The sequence below is a fragment of the Pteronotus mesoamericanus genome, unplaced genomic scaffold, assembly GCF_021234165.1.
Source record: "Pteronotus mesoamericanus isolate MK-2021 breed Mesoamerican mustached bat unplaced genomic scaffold, CSHL_Meso_final contig_130, whole genome shotgun sequence".
In the NCBI taxonomy this organism is placed as follows: Eukaryota; Metazoa; Chordata; class Mammalia; order Chiroptera; family Mormoopidae; genus Pteronotus; species Pteronotus mesoamericanus.
The window spans coordinates 1,987,741-2,006,489 of NW_026555060.1; the positions used below are offsets into that span (position 1 = coordinate 1,987,741).

At 37.8% G+C, this 18,749-nt stretch overlaps 1 protein-coding gene across 1 annotated transcript in view; it reads right to left on the minus strand.

The window, feature by feature from the left end:
* Positions 1-18,142: 18,142 nt before the first annotated feature.
* The window catches only part of ADAMTS3 (ADAM metallopeptidase with thrombospondin type 1 motif 3), a 216,543-nt gene continuing 215,936 nt past the window's right edge, over positions 18,143-18,749 (minus strand). The window contains exon 22 of the mRNA XM_054591487.1: positions 18,143-18,708. Coding sequence (XP_054447462.1) covers positions 18,143-18,708 — 566 coding nt within the window. The remainder of the gene's footprint in view (positions 18,709-18,749) is intronic.

Genomic DNA, 18,749 nt, shown 5'->3' on the forward strand with positions numbered 1-18,749 from the left:
TCAGGCAGCAAGATGAGTTTTGCAGATAGGTGAATTCACTTCTTTAACAATAAGCTCATCATTCATGTAATCATTTTTATTGAAATTCTTTAATAATGTAAGTGATTCCTCCACCCTCTTAAATAGAAAACAGAACATAATTTAAATCATGACTTTTATCCATAACATTTATCATTTCACTGTGTGGAACTTTAATCATTCCTCTGTTAATCTATCTTTGCTATTAATGTTAACGTGTCAGTCATGATTTCTGTTATTTTGTCTACTTCAATCATTCATTGATCCTTTCATTTGTTCATTCATTATCAACATGCTTAGCATCTGTTACTGTACTACAAAAAAGCCTAAGGCTTCAAAAATTTTCCAGTTCAATAAAGGAGACAGACAAGCAATAAAAGTGAAATTTTATTATTAAAAAGATAGTTAAGTATCTGTACATGATAAAATGAAAATACCAAAGAGAAGTCAGTGTTGGAAGAGTTAGAGCAAGTCTGAGATAATTTTACATTATGAATAGTAGTTAGAAGAGGGGAGTGGGGAATGGTATTTGAGGAGGGAACAGACGTAGTATAAGGAGCAGCACGTGCAAAGGACAAGAGTTATGAGCTACTGAAGAAAGTAAAGAAGATGGTGTGATTAGATTTCTGTTTTAAGCAAATACTCTGGCATTGCTCTAATTATTCCTGATTTTGATTTTTAATTTCTAATATACTGTGCTTGGTGACCAGATAATAAGTGTTTAAGAATTATTAGATAAATAAGACTTGATAAGTGAGGCTACTATACTAGGTTGTGGTAGAAGGACTTTATCATTATTTTTTATACTCAACATTCTGGAGGTTAGAGTTTTCTGGGCACAAGATGCTTAGGTCAAAAGTCAAGGCAATCCATATCACATTTTTAATATTTTAAAATTATTTAATGATCATACAGCTATGTTGGTAGATATATTCAACATTATATCCCTAATTTATATATAATTATATGCACATTTACATATATATGATTACATATGTAGATATATATACACATTTATTAGTAAATATGATACTGCAGATCACATTTTCTCACTAGGGATGATAAAATGGAATAGGTACCATTGATTGGGTACCTATCCAAGAAAGTGTTGCTATTGATTAAAAGGAGCGATTCTCCAACAAGCAAAGAAAAAGCCAACACAGAAAATAAATGCAAGATGATGACATTCAAAAGAGAAAGACAGCATCATCATATAATGAAATTTGCAGAAGCTGTTTACTGCCATTTCTTTTCCTTGAAGCTATATTTATGTATCAGTAGTGATTTCAGTGTAATCCAAAGTTCCTATAATCCAACATTGTTGAGATCCAGGAGGAAATGAGGCCATCATAGAAGGTCTCGTTAGAGAACACAAGGGTCAGAAGACAGTGGTTAAGAAGATGGTGACTTTGTCTAGTTACCAGGAGCAAGGAGACAGTCCTTCATGGACTTAAATGTGGCAGCACAGGGCATTTTAGCCTCCATGTGGCATTTATGAGTATAATGCTTAGACTTCACGAGTAAACTTCTGTTCTGACAATCTTAGGGTGAAGATGTCATCATGAAGAATGGTGGGCATTCCTGGCTTACTTTTGCAAGAGGGCTATAGAAGTTAAGGAGAAAACTACCATCGGTTACAGTATTTCATGGAATTATTTGGGGAATTTGAAAAAGGTCCCATCTACATTGGCAACTGCATATCAAATCCATGCCATGTTGCAATTAATTGACTAGTGAAAGACCTAATATACTTTTTATTTTTTAGTTCTGGTGGTAGCTCATGTCATTTGTTGACTCCTTACATATTTAAATTTTATGTTGAAACCTAAAAACAAAAACAAAAACATATTTTCAGAAGTATATTCAAATTTCAGTATGCCTAAATATCCCTGAAATAATAAAAAGCACCCCAAATTATTAGGAAAACTTTTAAAATAGTGATATATGCCATCATGTACGTATGTAATGAATTGTCACGTCCTAATAACTCTATGTAGGGGTGTTGACACAGATATCGATTATGATTGAGTTAATAAAATGTTACCTAGTTTCAAAAGTAGTGACTTAAAATATTTTGGGGTCAGCATCCTTGTTAAGCTGATGAATATAATAAAGCTGCTTTCCAAAAAAAAAAAATCCATATTCACATACATGCAAAATGTTGCATATAATTTCAGTGACTTTGTGGGTGCTTCTGAAGTACCATCCATTGAACCAATATTTATTACTCCTTCATTAGATCATCTGATAACTCCATATTTCTATTTTTATGACATTTGATTTTAAAAATGTTATCTTTATAACATTTTGAGGCAAATTTAAGTCAGGTGTCATGAAGAAAACTTGTTTGAAGAGTAAAAGAACGTGTTTTAAAGTGAGGGTCTTCTTTCAGTAGTGCTCAACTTTCTGATCTGGATTTTCTGTGGTCCTTTTGCCTCCTGTTCAAAATGAATATTTTTCGGGTAGATTTGCTAGTTACTCCAAAACTAATCTCATTCTCTGCTTGCTTTGCTCATGTACTATAAATGTCATGAATTAATGGACTCAGTATTGTTCTGTGAACTTGTTTACCCACAACAAGAATATCTTAAAAGCAGGGGGCACCCTGCTACCTCTTTTTTTTTCCTGGTAGAAAATGCACAATAATGTGTGAGCTCAGTAATTTTTCAAATTGACTGATGACGATAGTAAGAAATGCAGGAGAAAGTGAACAAAGAGCCAAATGGAGTTTATCAGAGAGCAGCTAGAGAAACATTTGAAATGCAGTTTAATTATATTACCGATAGATTAATGTGGAAGAAATAAACCATTTGCTGAGCTAGAAATCTGTTCTATTTTGAAATGAAAATTTTAGATTTCAAGTTGGAATAGAAGTTGACCTTCATCTCCTGATGAGGAAACTTGACTCCTTTATAAAGGCTCTGAAATTCTAAGCTAAGTAATACATTTGCCTTAGTAGTTCGTGGTATTTTGAACACCATTCATGGTGTTCAGATGCAAGGCTTCTGGATCCTTGCATCTCCACAGTGCTGTCACTACTGAAAATAATAATTGCTTCTTATCTTGTTTATTTTGGAAAGAGAAAAAGAACAGTTCCCTTACTGTTTTTATAACTACTCTAGTGAGTTTATATTCTAAGATTGTGACTGTTCTGCCCTAATAGGATTTGGCTACCTTGCCTTGTTTAATTTCTACAGTTTGTCGAGCATCAGATGTTAGATCTCAAGCCCCTCAGCTATTTTGTTGTCCAAATTAAGTAACATATTAATCCTGTAACTTAAATCTGCAGATGAGAATTCCTTGCTTTTCATAGCTTTATCAATGTTTCTTTTATGAAAGGAGAAGCGAATGGTTTTCTGAGTCTCTGAGCTGTACCAAGTGAATGTGAATTAGGAACAAAGATAAAAGGAAAACAGCACTTGACTGCAGGCAATCAATATAAAAGAAACATTAGTGGCTAAGCTCTTTTGTTCTTCTACCACAGTCTCCTGAATTCAATACCTCCCTTTTATGATTCTCCTGATTATACATATTTATAAATGAGATTGTTCTTAATAAGTGATTTTGAATTCTACCACTGTTCATCAAATGGGTGGAATAGTCCCAGGATGCAGGACATCAGAATTGTACTATCCAATTTGGAAATGTATTTGCATACTGAGACTATAATTCCTCCTCCTCAGTAAGACCATGTTAGTTGCCATGACCACAGATGGGCCATATTGCTTTGCCCTAAAGTTATTATTAGCTTGTGAGTGTACAGAGAACCTAATTCCTTTAAAATCAATTTAAAAGCCTAGTACATGCTTATAGCCTTTAGAAACATCTTTGCTAATTATTTTATTAAAATAAAGGAAACAAAGTTAGATATGAATTTTCACACATATTAATAAGGGCAGACTTACAGCATGACAGAATACACCTTTTATATTTTTTATTCTTTTAAGAGTTTATTTTCTCTATTTTTCCAATTTATATTGCATCAATGTTCCCTACACATACTGAGTTCAGTAACAACACAACAACACATCTCTTCATTCTTTATGGTTTCATATGTGGAATAAATAAGTAAGTATAAAATAGATTTGGAATAAATAGTGGTACAAGGAAAGAAAAGTTAACCAAGAAATAATAGAAAATTAATTAACAAATAAAATGCCTAAATGTATTGTTTCCCCCATTACCAGTATAACTTTTTTAAATGTGTTGTGTGATTTATCCTCATGCAATCCTGTGAAATAGGCACAATTACTATCCTCATTTTGAGGTGACGAAAATTGACACTTAGTGTCAGGGTTTGAACCCAAAGAGTTTGATTCAGGAGCCCATTTTTTAATCACTACACATCCTGAGTACTGCAAATGGCTTTTCAAGTGTAATGTAGTTGGCTTTATTATACTTTTTCCTCTCTTTTAGGCTTCAATAGATGGCCAAAGTCGTCTTCTCTTGTTATTCAGATACTAGAGCTGAGCCAGAAAATGGAAATTAGGAAAAGGACCATGTGAAATAGAGTGGAAGAAAATATAGAAAGAGATTATGTAGCATCAACCAGATAATTGAAAAAGAAGGAATTTGAAATATGAATATGTCACTAACTCAGGAATTCAAATTGAACAGTTTGTGGAAAACACAATAAAATGCAGACATAATTCTTTACACTTCTTACTGATCAAGGGCATAAATTTGGTGATGTTGGCATGGGGATTGTCTCTTAGTACAGCACAATGCAGAGCTAAATAACCTGATGTGTAAATTGTAATAGTGCGCTAGCTTTACCAGCTCCTTGCACTGGCCACTACAACCTCAATGGAAGTAGAAGAGAATGCACCTTAGTTTTCAGAAGGAGTTAAATAGGGGTGGAAAATTTTATTTTGATTTTATTTAGGAGCTCAGAATAATATTTGTTCATACATGGTAGGTTTTACTTTAGAAATAGAATATAACTTTTAGAAGGCAATTTATACCACTAAAAAAGGTAAGTGACATAAACTTAATAAGAAAATAGTTTGCTAAGCGACAGGCTTGATGCATTAGGAAATGGATTCCAGGTGCATTTATTATATGGGAAAGGCTTTTGTGTAATAGAATCACAGCTTCCATTGGCAAGTAAATTCCGTTGATAGTTTATATTTACCAGCTGGAAATATCTAGGATCCTTGGAGTAACTTAAAATCCAAACTATCGCACCTCTAGATCCTGAAGGAGTATGATAGCTTGTCAGAAGTTTACATCATTCACCAGTGGACTTCTGCTGCAGAGCTGGTGTCACATGCCTCATGCAGGCCAGGGCCTGGGAGAAATGGACCCATCATCCCCACATGCTCCAATCTCAATGCATTTGGAGCTACTTGAAGTTTCCAGAAAGTATCAGCTTATTCATTCTAACATCCACTTACCTGTTCTTTCCTTTACCTGGGTTCACCTCTAGCCCTCCATTCTTTCCTTTGATTTTTTTGTGTGAGTTCCTTTCTTCCTTTAAAAGCCTTTAAGGCATCTTTAAAATCTCCAAACACAAAGCACTAGTTCCTCTCTGAAGCTGTTTCACGGTCCCGGTGTTACCTCAGAACAACAGATTATTCTCCTCTACATTCCCCATGTCAGCTAGGGGGGGTTCTGAAAGTATCCCCTCATAGTTAAAGTATCCCTACATTCCCTATAAGGGCAATATCTTCAGCATTCCCCCTAGCTGCTATGTAACAGTAGCAAGCAACAGGAACGAGATGTGCAAAAACACAGATGATGGGAAGACCTTGGCACATAGAAATTAAAAGAGGACCATGTAGCTACAGTACAGGAAAAAAAGAGAAGTGGAAAAAATTAAGTGGGATTCATAGCCAGGAGTCAGGTTATAGAGTCTGAGTTTGGATTTTATTCTGAGTGCAATGGAAAGCCATAAATGTGTTTAAACTGGGTCTTATTTTAAAGAATTATAGTTTTTTGGAGTATATACAATCGGGAGCAGAATGGTGAAACCGTTTGTCATAGTCCAGGTGAGAGAGGATGGTGGCCTAGACCCAGGCTATAGTAGTAGATGTAGAGTTTAATATCTACATAAGAGATTTTTTTTTCCTGAGGCTATAGATATGGTGAGGATGAGGATGAAGCAAAGAATATGAGGTGGTGTCTAGGTTTTCTGGCTTAAGTAACTGACTAGAAATACTACCATTTCTAAGATGTGGAAGAAACTAGGCCAGGTGGTTGGTAGGGTAGGACAGGTTTGAAGGGAATCAAAGCTCCTACTTTGCATGTTAAGCTTAAGATGCTTATAAAACGTTCAAGGGAGATGTGGACATGTGAGCCTGGATCTTAGAGGAATGATGTGATTTGGAGATAAAAATTGGGGAACCATACTGCTAACAGATGATACCTCAAACCATAGGAATGAAGCTCACCAAGAAAGAGAGTATAAAAAGAGATAAGAACATCAACATTTATATGTTTGGTAGAGGAAAAAGAATCAGAAGAGAGAAAGACCAGCTGATGAATAGGAGGAGCACCAAAAAAGCGCTCATAGAGTCCAAGTGAAATAACTCAAAGAGTAGTGAACTATGTTAAAACGCAGCTACTAAAATGCATACTGTGAAGACAGCTAAGTGTCCACTGGATTTGGCAATGTGGGGGTGTGATGAAATTGAAGACCTGAATTGAATAAAAGACATGCCTCTCCGAGCAAGAGAATATTCTCCAGCAGACTGCCTTCAGACTTTATCGGCAATGGAAGCTCTTCCTGGTTCTAGAGCAGACAGCCCTCCGCCTAGAACTGCAGCTCTGGCTATCCTGAGTCTCCAGCCTGCTGGCTTCATCTGCAGATTCTGGACTTGCCAACTTTCATAACACATGAGCCAATTTATTGTACTTAATCTCTTTTTACATATATACACATCCTGTAGGTTCTATTTCTCTGGAGAACCCTGACTAATACAGGAGGTCATTTTGGACCTTTGGACATGACCATTTACAAAAGAGGGCTGGGAGCAAAAGCTGAAGTAGTAAATAACAGAGAACTGAGCAATGAGGAAATGAAGATGTCAAGGGTGGGCAACTCCTTTGAGAAGTTTAGCCATGAACAAGGGCAGATTTAAAAAGTAAGTATTTTTAGTGTGAAAGGTACTAAATAAAACCTATTTCTATCATAAGAATAGTGAAGAGGGAAGGCTGAAAATGGAAGTGAGAATGGAAGAAAATGGAAGAAAAATTAAAATCCTGGAGAAGATAAGAGTAGATGTGATCTACCTCACAAGCAGAAAAGGGAAACTTGCTGTAATGTACTAGAAGAGAAGGAGAATTGGGGGGTGTACTCAGAGTGAATACTTTCCCCCCAAAATCTATGTCCAGATGGAACCTCAGAAGATGACCTTATTTGGAAATATGATCTTTGAAGATATAATCAGTTAAGTTGAGATCATACTGGATCAGGGTAGCCTTAATCCAGTGGCTGGTGTCCTTATGAGAAGAGAAAACAGAGACAGAAACACACAGGAGACTGCCACATAAAAACAGGCACACATTGGAGTGATCCCTCTACAAGCCAAGGAATGCCAAGGATTCCTGGCAACCACCAGAAGCTAGGAGAGCCATAGAACACATTGTCCCTCAGAGACCATGGGCTGAAGTAAGATGCAGTCTGAGATCACTGGAGCAGAGGAGAAATGAGAGGAACCTAGAGGAACTGAGAGACTAAGGTTTGGAAGGATTGTCAGTCAATATACTAAAGTCACCAAAAGTTGCAGCAACAGTGGTGAAGAGAGTCATGGTGAGCCATTCTCTTTAAGAATTGGGAGTAGGGTCATGGGGGTGTGGGAAAGATGAGTGAAACAGCTGGAGGTGTGGACGGGTACACATTCAAAACTGGTGTTTTATAGGAGAGGAGGCCAAAATAGCCTAAAAGTTACAATGAGGCCCTGGAAGACACCTAGGTACTACTAGGCCCTTTGGTACATATCAGCATAGATTAAAAACTGCCACCCACATGAGAGGGCTCAAGGAGAAGCAGTGTCCTCAGTGGGTGACAGGCTTCGGATAGAGTGAGACAGTAAAGGGAAGCTGCACATAAAGATTGTATTAAGTCAGGGTCCTCTAGAGAAACCAAACCAGTAAAATATATAGAGGGAGATAAATAAGAGGAGATGCACTATACGCATTGGCTCAGGTGGTTATGGAGGCCAAGGAGTTCCATGATCTGCTATCTGCAAGATGGAGAACCAGGAAAGCTGGTGGTATGACTCAGTCCAGATCCAAAGGCATGAGTATTGGGGCCAGTGGTGTAAGTACTAGCCTGCATCTGAATGAAGGCCAAAGAACCGGGGGCGCTGATGTCTGAGGGCAAGAAAAGATGGACATCTCAGCTCAAGCAGACGGAATGAAGTTGCCCTTCCTGTACCTTTTTTTTTCTTCAGGACCTCCATGGATCATGATATACCCACTCACATTGGTGAGGGCAATCTTCTGTACTTGGTTTAGTGAATCAAATACTAACCTCTTCTGGGACACCCTCACAGACACACTCGTGCATATGTTTTCCACTCTCTGAGCATATTTTGGCCCAGTCCATTTGATACACTAAATTAACCATCACAAAGGTGTTCTGTGTAATACACTTTGAACAATGATGATCTAGAGGAATATCCAGCACATACTCCTGGGGTTGTGTGTGTGTGGGGGTGGGGGGGAGAGGGGTGGTTATTCCTAGCTCTTTGAACTTGGTGTAAGCTTGGAGATATTTAGCTTTGAGGTGCGGGGCAATGGAACAAGGCTCACTCTGGAAATTACTGACTTCAACAGCCATAATTTATCTTTTTTTCCCCATCTTCTGAACCATATAAACCTGAAGTGGCACTTTAGGAAACAGTATTTTAAATTTTAAATGGTATAACAGGAAACACACACATAGCACAGAAAATCCAGGATGAAAAAAGCAAAAAAGGATGAAGAAATGCTTATAGACATGCAAAAAGTTATGCCATTAGGCTCTTAAGATACTTTTCAGAGATTATTGTACTTACAGCTGTGATCAGCTACTTAGGTTATGGATTTTGAGTAATTCAATTCTGAATTTTAATAATGCTTTAAAATATTTAAAAATTAACCTGGCTTCAATTTTAATTAATTGGCAAACTTAAGATACTATTACAAACTTCAAAGTCCTTTCACAGGCTTGTTAGTTATCAAGTATATTCTTAAAGCTCAAAATACATTCATGGAATAAACTCTAATGAGAGCTTATATTAAATTTAATAAGTGTATTATTGCATGACAAAAATGTTATAGCTAACATGAAGATATGTCAAATTGGCAATAAATCAGATAATCCCAGCAGAAGTCAGAATTGTGCTGAAACAAGAAAATGATCAATTTCTGTTATTTCATACAAACAAGGTAGGCAGAGAGTTGTAAGAAAGTCGGCTAAAATTTGAAAGGGTAGCGATGGCTACATGGATTCAATGCCCTGTGTCTTGGGAATGAAATTCTGTGGGATCCTATCAAATAGAATGAAATATAATGAGGAAAACAAAAAGCTTAATGCAGTCACCAGAAAGCAGAACTTAATGGAGGGGCAAAAGAGAAGAGGGGCACTGAGAATACTTTATAAATATGGAAGACTGATAAAAAAGGGAGGGCAAACCAGTGCCTTCATATTGTCTTATCCATTTATTTATTCAGCATTCAACAGTGATTTGTTGAGTGCCTACCAGTTATTTTTCTAAGTGTTACACAAAAGAGATAATACCCCCGCCTTTGTGGCACTTACATTTTAGTGAAGGAAGTGGGATGTGATAAATTAGAAAGTAGTAAGTGCTACAGAAAAAGGAAAAGTAGAGCAAAGTAATAAGACTGGAACAAGGTGTGTGGGGAAGGGTGTGTGTTGCGATATTAACAGGATGGCTGATATGGTCCTCATTGATTAGGTGACTTTTGAGCAAGTACTTGAAGGACATGAGGAATTCAGCCAAGTGGACACTGCAGAAAGAGCATTCCTGGCAGAGGACACAACTAATGTAAACGTCCTGAGGTAGCAGTGTACCTGGAATCAAACAGAAGCTACTCTGGCTGGAGCAGAGTGAGTAAGAGAGAGACTAGTAGGAAATAAGACCGGTGAAGTAACACGTGGAGCGGGGTGGTGATGCGCAGGGCTCCGACTCAGGCAGGACCTCATAAACTGCTGTAAATATTTTGAGTTAAATGCGGAACCAATCTGAATAGAAAGGACCGCAGCGGGGCATGGATAGGAGGAGGGGGTGGTTACTATAATCTAGGTAAGGTGATGGTGACTGGTACCAGGGAGGTAGTAATGCAGATGTGACAAGTCACCGGATTGTGTGTGTATTAGAACAAGCAAGATTTCTTAAAGAAATAAAGGTATGTGGTAGGCAAAATATGCCCCCCGCCCCGGAAATGTCCAGCTCTTAATCCCAAGAACCTGTGAATATGTTACATTACATGGCAGAATAGAATTAAGAATTCTAATAATTGCAACGGGAATTAAAGTCACTAATTAGCTGACCTGGAGATGGGGAGGCTATCCCAGACTATTGGGTTCAGTCTGATCACATGAGTTCTTTAAGTGAGAAATTTGCCTGTTATGCTGAGAGAAAGATGAGATGGCGGAAGGATCAGAGAGCTGTCATGCAAAAAGCACTGACCTGCTGTTGCTGGCTTTGAAGATGAATGGAAGTACCACAAATCAAGGAACTTAGGCAGGTGCTAGAAGATAGAACAAGTAAGGAAATGGAGTCTCCCCTTGAGTATCAGGAATGGAATGCAGACCTGCTGACTCCTTGATATTAGCCCATTGAGTCTTGTGCGAGGCTTCTAACCTACAGAGTTGTAAGATATTTGTATTGTTTATGCCACTGAGTTTGGGGTGATATTTTATAGCAGCAATATAAAACTGATCTGAGGAATTATGGGTCACTCCCTGATTTGTCCCTGAGAGAAAGGAAAATTACAGATGAAAGAGTTTGGGGGACAGCAAGGTGGAAAGAACAGGAATTAAAATTTGGGCTTGCTAGGTGAGAAATTTTTATTAGTTGTCCAAATGTGAAAATGTCAAGTAAGTAGTTATAAATATAAGCCTGGAACTCAGGAGAGGCTGTGGGCTATAAAGGTAAATTTTGGGGAGATGTTAATACCAGTTATTAGATTGTTTTTAAACATAAAACTAGACTATATCACCATTTTTTTACAGCATTTAAAAATCTGTTCGAGATTGATTTAAACCATAAATTGTTTCTATTCCAATTACTCTGAGTCTAGCCACTACTTAGAAGTGAATTCAACAGTACAGAATCATTTCTTTTTCACCTGGTTGTTTAAAAATATTCTAACAATGTGACCAAAATAATAGTTGTGACCCTTCATATAATTTGGCCATCGAATTTCTTAACTACTTTAGTTTACCCCTTGGAAATAATATTCTCAATTGGGAATCAATGAGTTGGTCATCCCTGCCCAAGCAAATCTACAGAAGTGATACATAGAGTGAGGCACAGGCACAGAGAAATGAGCAAACATGAAGAAAGGTGAGAGAATTGTGCCTCTTATGAGAAATGGTTAAAAGCAATTATTACTCATTTATGTGATAAAAATCTGGTGAGTATAGTATGTGCACGACTCTAGGTATATAGAGATTGAGACTTGGTCCTGGCCTTGACTAAATTCACAGTGGCAGTGGAGGCCAAAGCTCATTTTACGGGGGCTAAAAAGCTGGAGTTAGTTTTATGGGACAGTGAAAGTGTAAAAATAGATCTCGGGTGGGCTTTTGTGGGTTAGGAGTATAAAAAGTTGAGGAAGGACCCCATGATATAATAGAAAGAAACCAGAGAAGTGCTTTCTTTGGACATGGTGTAAAGGGTCAGTGACTTTAAAGGGTCTGGTAAAAGTATTTTCTTTCCATTTTGTAGAAGAAGGAACGAAGAGAATTTAGAAGACAAGTCCCACAGTTCATGACAGGGAAGTAGAATTCAAACTCAAGTTACCTGGGACCAAATCCTGGGTTCTTTTCACTAGGCCATGAAATACTGTAGAGAACCTAATAAAAATAAAAGCCAACATCCTTATAATGGCCTGCCAGGGTCTAGTGATTTTTTAGTCAGCCCTTACTTCTGCGACCTTAACGTCTGCTATTCACCCTGAACATTCCCATCCAGCTCACTATTGTCCTTGATGTTCCTTGAACATGCCAGACACCATTCTGCCTCAGGGACTTTGCACTCATCATTCTCTCCTCCTCGAATGTTCTTCCTTGGAATTCTCTCACCTCCCTCAAGTCTTTCCTCTATTGTCATCTGCTAAATGGATTCTACCACCACCCCCTATTTCATACTACAATACGCTTTGCTTTATCACATTTAACATACTATCTAACAAATCAGTGTGTAATAAATACTGTACATTGCGTATTTCTTTTGCTACAAAGTAAGCTCCAGGCAGAGGGGAGGGGTTTTTACCAGTTTGCACATGACTGTAGTCCAAGAACCTAGAGCAATGTCTGGCACATAGTCAGAGCTCAATAAAAAATTGAGTCCATGACCTTTGAGGAAGCTCCTTCTGTCATGTGCTTGGAGCAGAAGTTGGGCGGCAGTGGATTCCGCCGTGAACGCTGGGGCTCGGCGGGGAGATGGTAGGGCTAGGCCACCCTCTTTGAAAAAATGTGCTGGTGAGAAAAGATTAGATAGTGGCTAATGCAGCAGAGTCAAGCAGAAGTTTGAGCCTGTCCTGTATGATGAGGAAGACCTGAGCATGCTTGTAAATTTAAGGAATCTGTGTAGGAGGCAGGCTAAAGATTCAAGTCAGAAGGATGACTGTGGAGGGAAGAAAACTATACAACCCTCTATGTGGATAAAAAAAACTTTATTTAGATGCTCCCCCATCCCCAATCACTCAAGAGCATTTCTAACCATCGTGAAAAATCCAAAGCAAAGGCAGATAGTATCAGAGTGTGCTTCTGCTGACAGCTTGAGCTCCATGTTGAGGACATAGATATGAAAGCATTCAGCCAGAGGCTATGTTGCTACCTTCAAACACCAGGCAACATCTGCGATATTAAAAATAGGAGAGAAATCCAACAGAGGAACCAGAATAATGCAGCTTATCTTTTACACAGTGTACACTAACGAGGAGCCCCATGCAGAGCAGGACACATTCTGTGTAGTGTGTGGGGTTGCAACACGCTCAGGGGGAAGTGCAATAGGCTTTACTAAAAGGCCTTCAGATTTTCTTTCTCCAAATGCACACTTCTGCTCCCTTCCTTATGATGACCACATAAACACTCACTAACCTAGGTATAATGGCCTTCGCTTTATCAAGGTCATATCTGAGCCTTTCTTCGTGGGGCATGTAAAGCTGGAGCCAGTCACTCGCTTGGGCCCCAGAGACAGTGTGTTACGCATTGAGAAGGACTTGGTGACAGAGAGTCTGTGACAATATCTTGTGGTGCATGATGTCACCACAGAAAGGGCAGTTCCCTTGATCTCTGGAATCATTTGCCAGATTGTCCACTACACAAATGGACTATGACAATGCCTTATGCTACAATAGTTCACACAACTCTCTCCTTTGGATCTTGTGTTTCAACTTCTTTTGGACATATAGGACTCCTTGAAAATTATGACCTTGATTTAAAAAATCAATATACAGGTGATGTATCATAGAACTGTATTCTTGAAACCTATATAATCTTATTAATGAATATCATTACAATAAATTTAATAGAAATAAAAAATATATATATATACTTTACAGTGAATGAACTCTATTGACACCATGTCAATGAAAAAATAAAAAAAATCAAATTGAATATTTTGAGGTCTGTTGGTCATACATAAAAGATAAAATAATTGCACATCTTTGTTGAACACATGGCTGTCAGCCCATGTTTATTGCTTTTCCTGGATTACCTTATTTCATGCTCAAAACAGCCTCATGAAGTATGTGTCATTGTCATCTTCATTTTATAGATTAAATAACTGAGGCTTAGGCACAATAAGTAATTCCGCCAAGTCACAGTTGGTTATAGAACCAGCACTTAAACCAACAGCCTGGCATTAGTGCCCTACTCTCAACCAGGGCACTGTGACTTTTTGTGAAGTTTAGAAGTCTTTTCTGCATGGAAATAGGAAGCAGACCTACTGTCCCTTTATGTTCGACCATGGAGAAGTTTGTTTTCCCTCAAACTGCTACCGAGAGTCTCTCCATGGGAGTCTCTGAACAGCTAATTTGAACAGAAATGTTCTTTGTGTGGATATATTTCTAATTTTAGCATCACCTGTTTATGCAGTAGTGGATTGTGTAACAGCTTTGTTATTTTGGTTTAAGCTTTTGGAGTGATTCTACAGGGCAGGATGTTAACAATTGGGATATGAGTAACACTTGGCTGTGAATAATCATTTCGTTCTTAATGCCAGAGTAATTTTGGGTATTTGGTAGAGTTGATTTATCAGACCCAGATGAATTGTTAAAAATCAAATGACTGAAAGCTAATTGGTCAAGTAATTTGTTTGAAAGTATGAACTGGCTGAAAAAGAGCAGCCTTTCCAATCAACAATGATAAAGTAGTAACATTAGTGTTGCCACAGTGTAGATGAGTGACTTTTTATGTACCTGCCACCTATCAGGATGGGGGAAAATACAGGGTAATTCGGATCCCAGGCTACCTCTGATTTTGCAGAAATTCATAGAGCCTTGTTTTGTTTTAGGATTTGTGTTTGATAAATTCATTTCAGTAGATTGTTTTGCTAGGTAAGCATTATTTTAATTAATTTTTACAATTGTATCTCTAGCTCTTATTTATTCAGAAAGTGTCTGAGCCCCAAATAAGTGTTTTCTAATATTAATTGATGTGTTGTAGTGCCTGTGCATCTTAAGCAGTTTTACTTCAACTGTTTACTTTTTAACTTTTTTAATTTAGCACTTTTTTAACCAAGTTATGTCTTTTATAGCTTATCTATGTTTCCATCATTTTGCAACTTATTTTTAATCTTATATTTAAGCAGCCTCTTCATGAAGAAAATACAGAATGTCTACAGAGGAATGACTTGTTATTTCTGCAAAATGTATTTATGCAACTATATAAGAAATATTTTTCTAATAATTTGGGGAATTATTATACCTTTGACCACCTTTATAGAAATATATAATTAATAATCATTCCTTCCTTTGACCATTTAATGTTCGCAAAGGAAAACGAGCATAATCAGCTACAAATCTTCAAAATCAATGACTGGAAGTCATTTTTACAGCTACCATTTTCTTGTCTTTAGATTCCCACAACTACGTTCTTTACTACCATCAATGAGACGCAATGACCAAGATTCAAACTAGCTGTGGACCCCAGAGGAAAGCTGTGGTTCGGTCACATAATGACGACAAGGAGGAGAGGCTGGGACGAGGCAAGCATGTCAGTACTATCAATTGTGAGTTACTATGTGCTGACAGCTTTTGCCATGTTATTTCTCACAGCCACCACACAATGGTGTTTCCCAATTCTGTCTCCCATTTTACAGATGAGGAAATGGGAGTCGAGCCGGCTCACCCAAGATCATTCAGGTATGAAGTTGCGGGTGGTGTCTCCCTGTTGCATAACGTAAGGCCCTCTAACGTGATGTCTCAGTCCTCCCCACACTGTCCCTGCCAGTCCTCAGGCGACCGGGGTTCAAAGCTGGTGGGCAGCTTTTCTTTAAAAACATGTCTGGAATTACCCATTCGAAGACTACTTGGCCTTTTCTTTCTTATATATACTAGCATTATCACCATTTTCTCTCTGCCTCTTCCTAGTTCTGTAAAGTCAGCTTCAACCACACCCTACAGCATCTTTTTTTCTTTGAGAAATTTTATTTTTAAAATATGATACACCCTGATGTGAAACTTGGAGACACGGTCACTTTATCTTAACCCCTTTAGACAAAGTCCCAATAATAGATAACGGAATTGATGATATTTCACTTTGTAGGAGAAAAGAATACTTTTTCATTACTCAGTTATGAATCTAACGATAAAATCTAGATGGAGCCAGATCTGTATTTTATTAACATTTTTATTGCTACGTGCTCCCAATACAACAAACAGCATCAGTAGTGTACACTTTGATAAAAAAAAAAAAAGAATTTTTAGCTTAGTAGAAAATGAAGCTTGAAGATCAGAAGTGTAACGAATGTGTACATCTTTGTGGGAGGTGTATGTGTGTGACCATCTTTATATTCTCCTGTGGACCGGATGTATACACATGCAAGCAAACTAGAGAGAATTCATTCTGGGGAAATATGGGGAGGGGGATGACTTCTACGTGAGGCTCAGGGATTGTTTTGTGATCTGGAATTCACCTAATTCATTTGACTTTTGAAAGTCTCGTACAAAGTAGCAGCGATTCCTTAGAGGTATAGAGTCCGTAGGTGAAGCTGTTAGTTTACGATGGTTAAAATGCAAAAGTGCTCACACATTCTGTGCTTTGAAAGGTTAACATATCTTCCTAGTTCAGGAACTGACCTCAAAAACATCATGCTGACATACATCTTTTTTCTTTGAAGTATAATTCATGAAGTATGTATGTCTTTCACGTACTTTAAAAAAATGTTTCTAGTTCACTATTTCATGAAAAGCTAGCTGAGTTCATAATATTTTATGTTTCATTGAAGGGGAACAAATCAACTTTGTTTCAACTACTTTAAAAATGCCAATGGTTTGCATAACATCAAATGTGTTCAGTTTAAGCTCTTTGATTGGCTGTTGTAGTTTGCTTAAATTTCTCCTCTAGGCACAGAACAGAGCATGCATCTCTAATTATGTCTCTCTAGTTTAACAAAATATGTCATTGATATTAGCGTAAATATTTAGTACATAAAAATACTATCAAGAAAAAAATCAACTTTTAATAAATATCTTCAGTTCTGAATTCTATATACAAGTACTTTACATCTACTCCCTGGAGAGAGCATTTCTGGCTTCACTGTGAGTAAGGTGACCACTGACATAAATTACTAGCACATTATTGCAGTCAGATGCACTGTGGTTGTGAACATTTGGATAGGTGAACCATGCAGACAATAAATATTGCAACCATTGACAAATGCTTTTTTGAACCTGCTTCCAAAGCCTTGCTATACTTGAGCATCGGTTCTAGTTCAGTGATGCTTTTCTCAGCTACCAATACGAATTATCTCAATACATATTCCTGTTATTATTACAGTACATTGAGTATGCTTTTTCTTGGATATGTCCACTACGGGAAAATAAAAAAACACAAGAACATAGGACACTTCAGTGGTGCCTATTGAGGTCCTGGTAGGAGGGTTTCAGTTCTTTCTTGCACGGGTTCATTTACTGGTCTCTGGTCCCTGTGACCACAGTCCCATTCCTTTTTATTAAAGGATGGAAGGTAACAGGTCAGCTGAAATCTGTTTATCTGCAGCTTATGTTTTTTTTCTTTTTTCTGTAATTTAGGTTATTACACTGTTGATTAAACAAAACCATTTGTATTGTCAATAGCTGCAATTCTTTTACTTCATAATATTCTGCTTTGAAAATCAACCCATAAATGTCAAATAAGGCAATACTCAATGACAAGCACCTAGAACATCCAGAAATGTAATATAGTAAACAATCATTTGAGAACACATCTCTTAAAATAATACTGATTTCTGCAATATACAGTATTTACAGAACAGCTGCAAATTTGCTCATATAATATTTCTAATATAGATAAATAGGAATACAAGTCTACGAATTCTTTGTTCCATTTCCAAAATATTTTGTTAAGGTGTAAACCATTGGCGCCTCTTTTTTATTTTTACTGTAACTTTTTAAAGCAAAAAAATAAGCCGAAATGCACAATTGGTTCCAGTCCCTTTTCTGCTTTAGAAAGTGACCAATGTAGTTAGCAACTTACTTTTCCTTCTGTTAATACTCTTTGGTGCTTTCTTCCAACGAATTCTGGTAAATTAGTCAATGTAGAACAAAAAAAAAATGAGGAAAGAAACTAGAAAGTGAACCAGCACTTTCTGTTCTTCCCTTTACAGGTAAAATGAGTTGACAATCAATGGAGATTTTCACTTTAATGAAGCGATATGCACCACGCGGGAGAGGGAGCTTGGCCAGGCTTTCCTCTGATTTCTAGCTTTTTAGGTTCACCTTCTCATCTTTCCAAGGTGGTTGAGCTTATTGGATGTCTCCTGTCAATCATCTTTTCATCTTTCTTTGAGGTTCTTGCCTGAGAAGAAGCACCTATTGATTCACGGGCTGCAAGGGAGGGGGAAGCAGCCATTGGTGAAGATGAAGTGAGGGGGCCACTCCTGGTGGCAGGGGAGCCCTGTCCCACAGCCTCACTCCCTGTGTGCAGAGCACTCCTCTGGGGTAAGTTAGCACCATCAGGTTTACTGTTTGGCCTGAAAGCAGCATATGCACTTGGACCTCCCACTGAAGAGATCCTGCTCAAAGGTTTCTTCCTCTCAGCAGGAGTCTCTGAATAGTAAGGAACCAAAGATGTAGGCATCATTAGAGATCCAGCGAGGTCGAGGTCACTGGGGTTAAAGATAACATCATCCTGAGTTTCAGCAGCTTCAGGAAGGAATGGTGGTGGCAGGGTGCTACTGCGCTTACTGCAGGACTCACAACATAACTTGTTGTATCCTGGTATGGAGCAGTATCGCGCCAGCACCTCCATTTGACAGAATATAGATTTATCTCCCAAACATGGCTCATCTGTGAAAATTAATAAAAAGTACATCATATAAATATAAGGA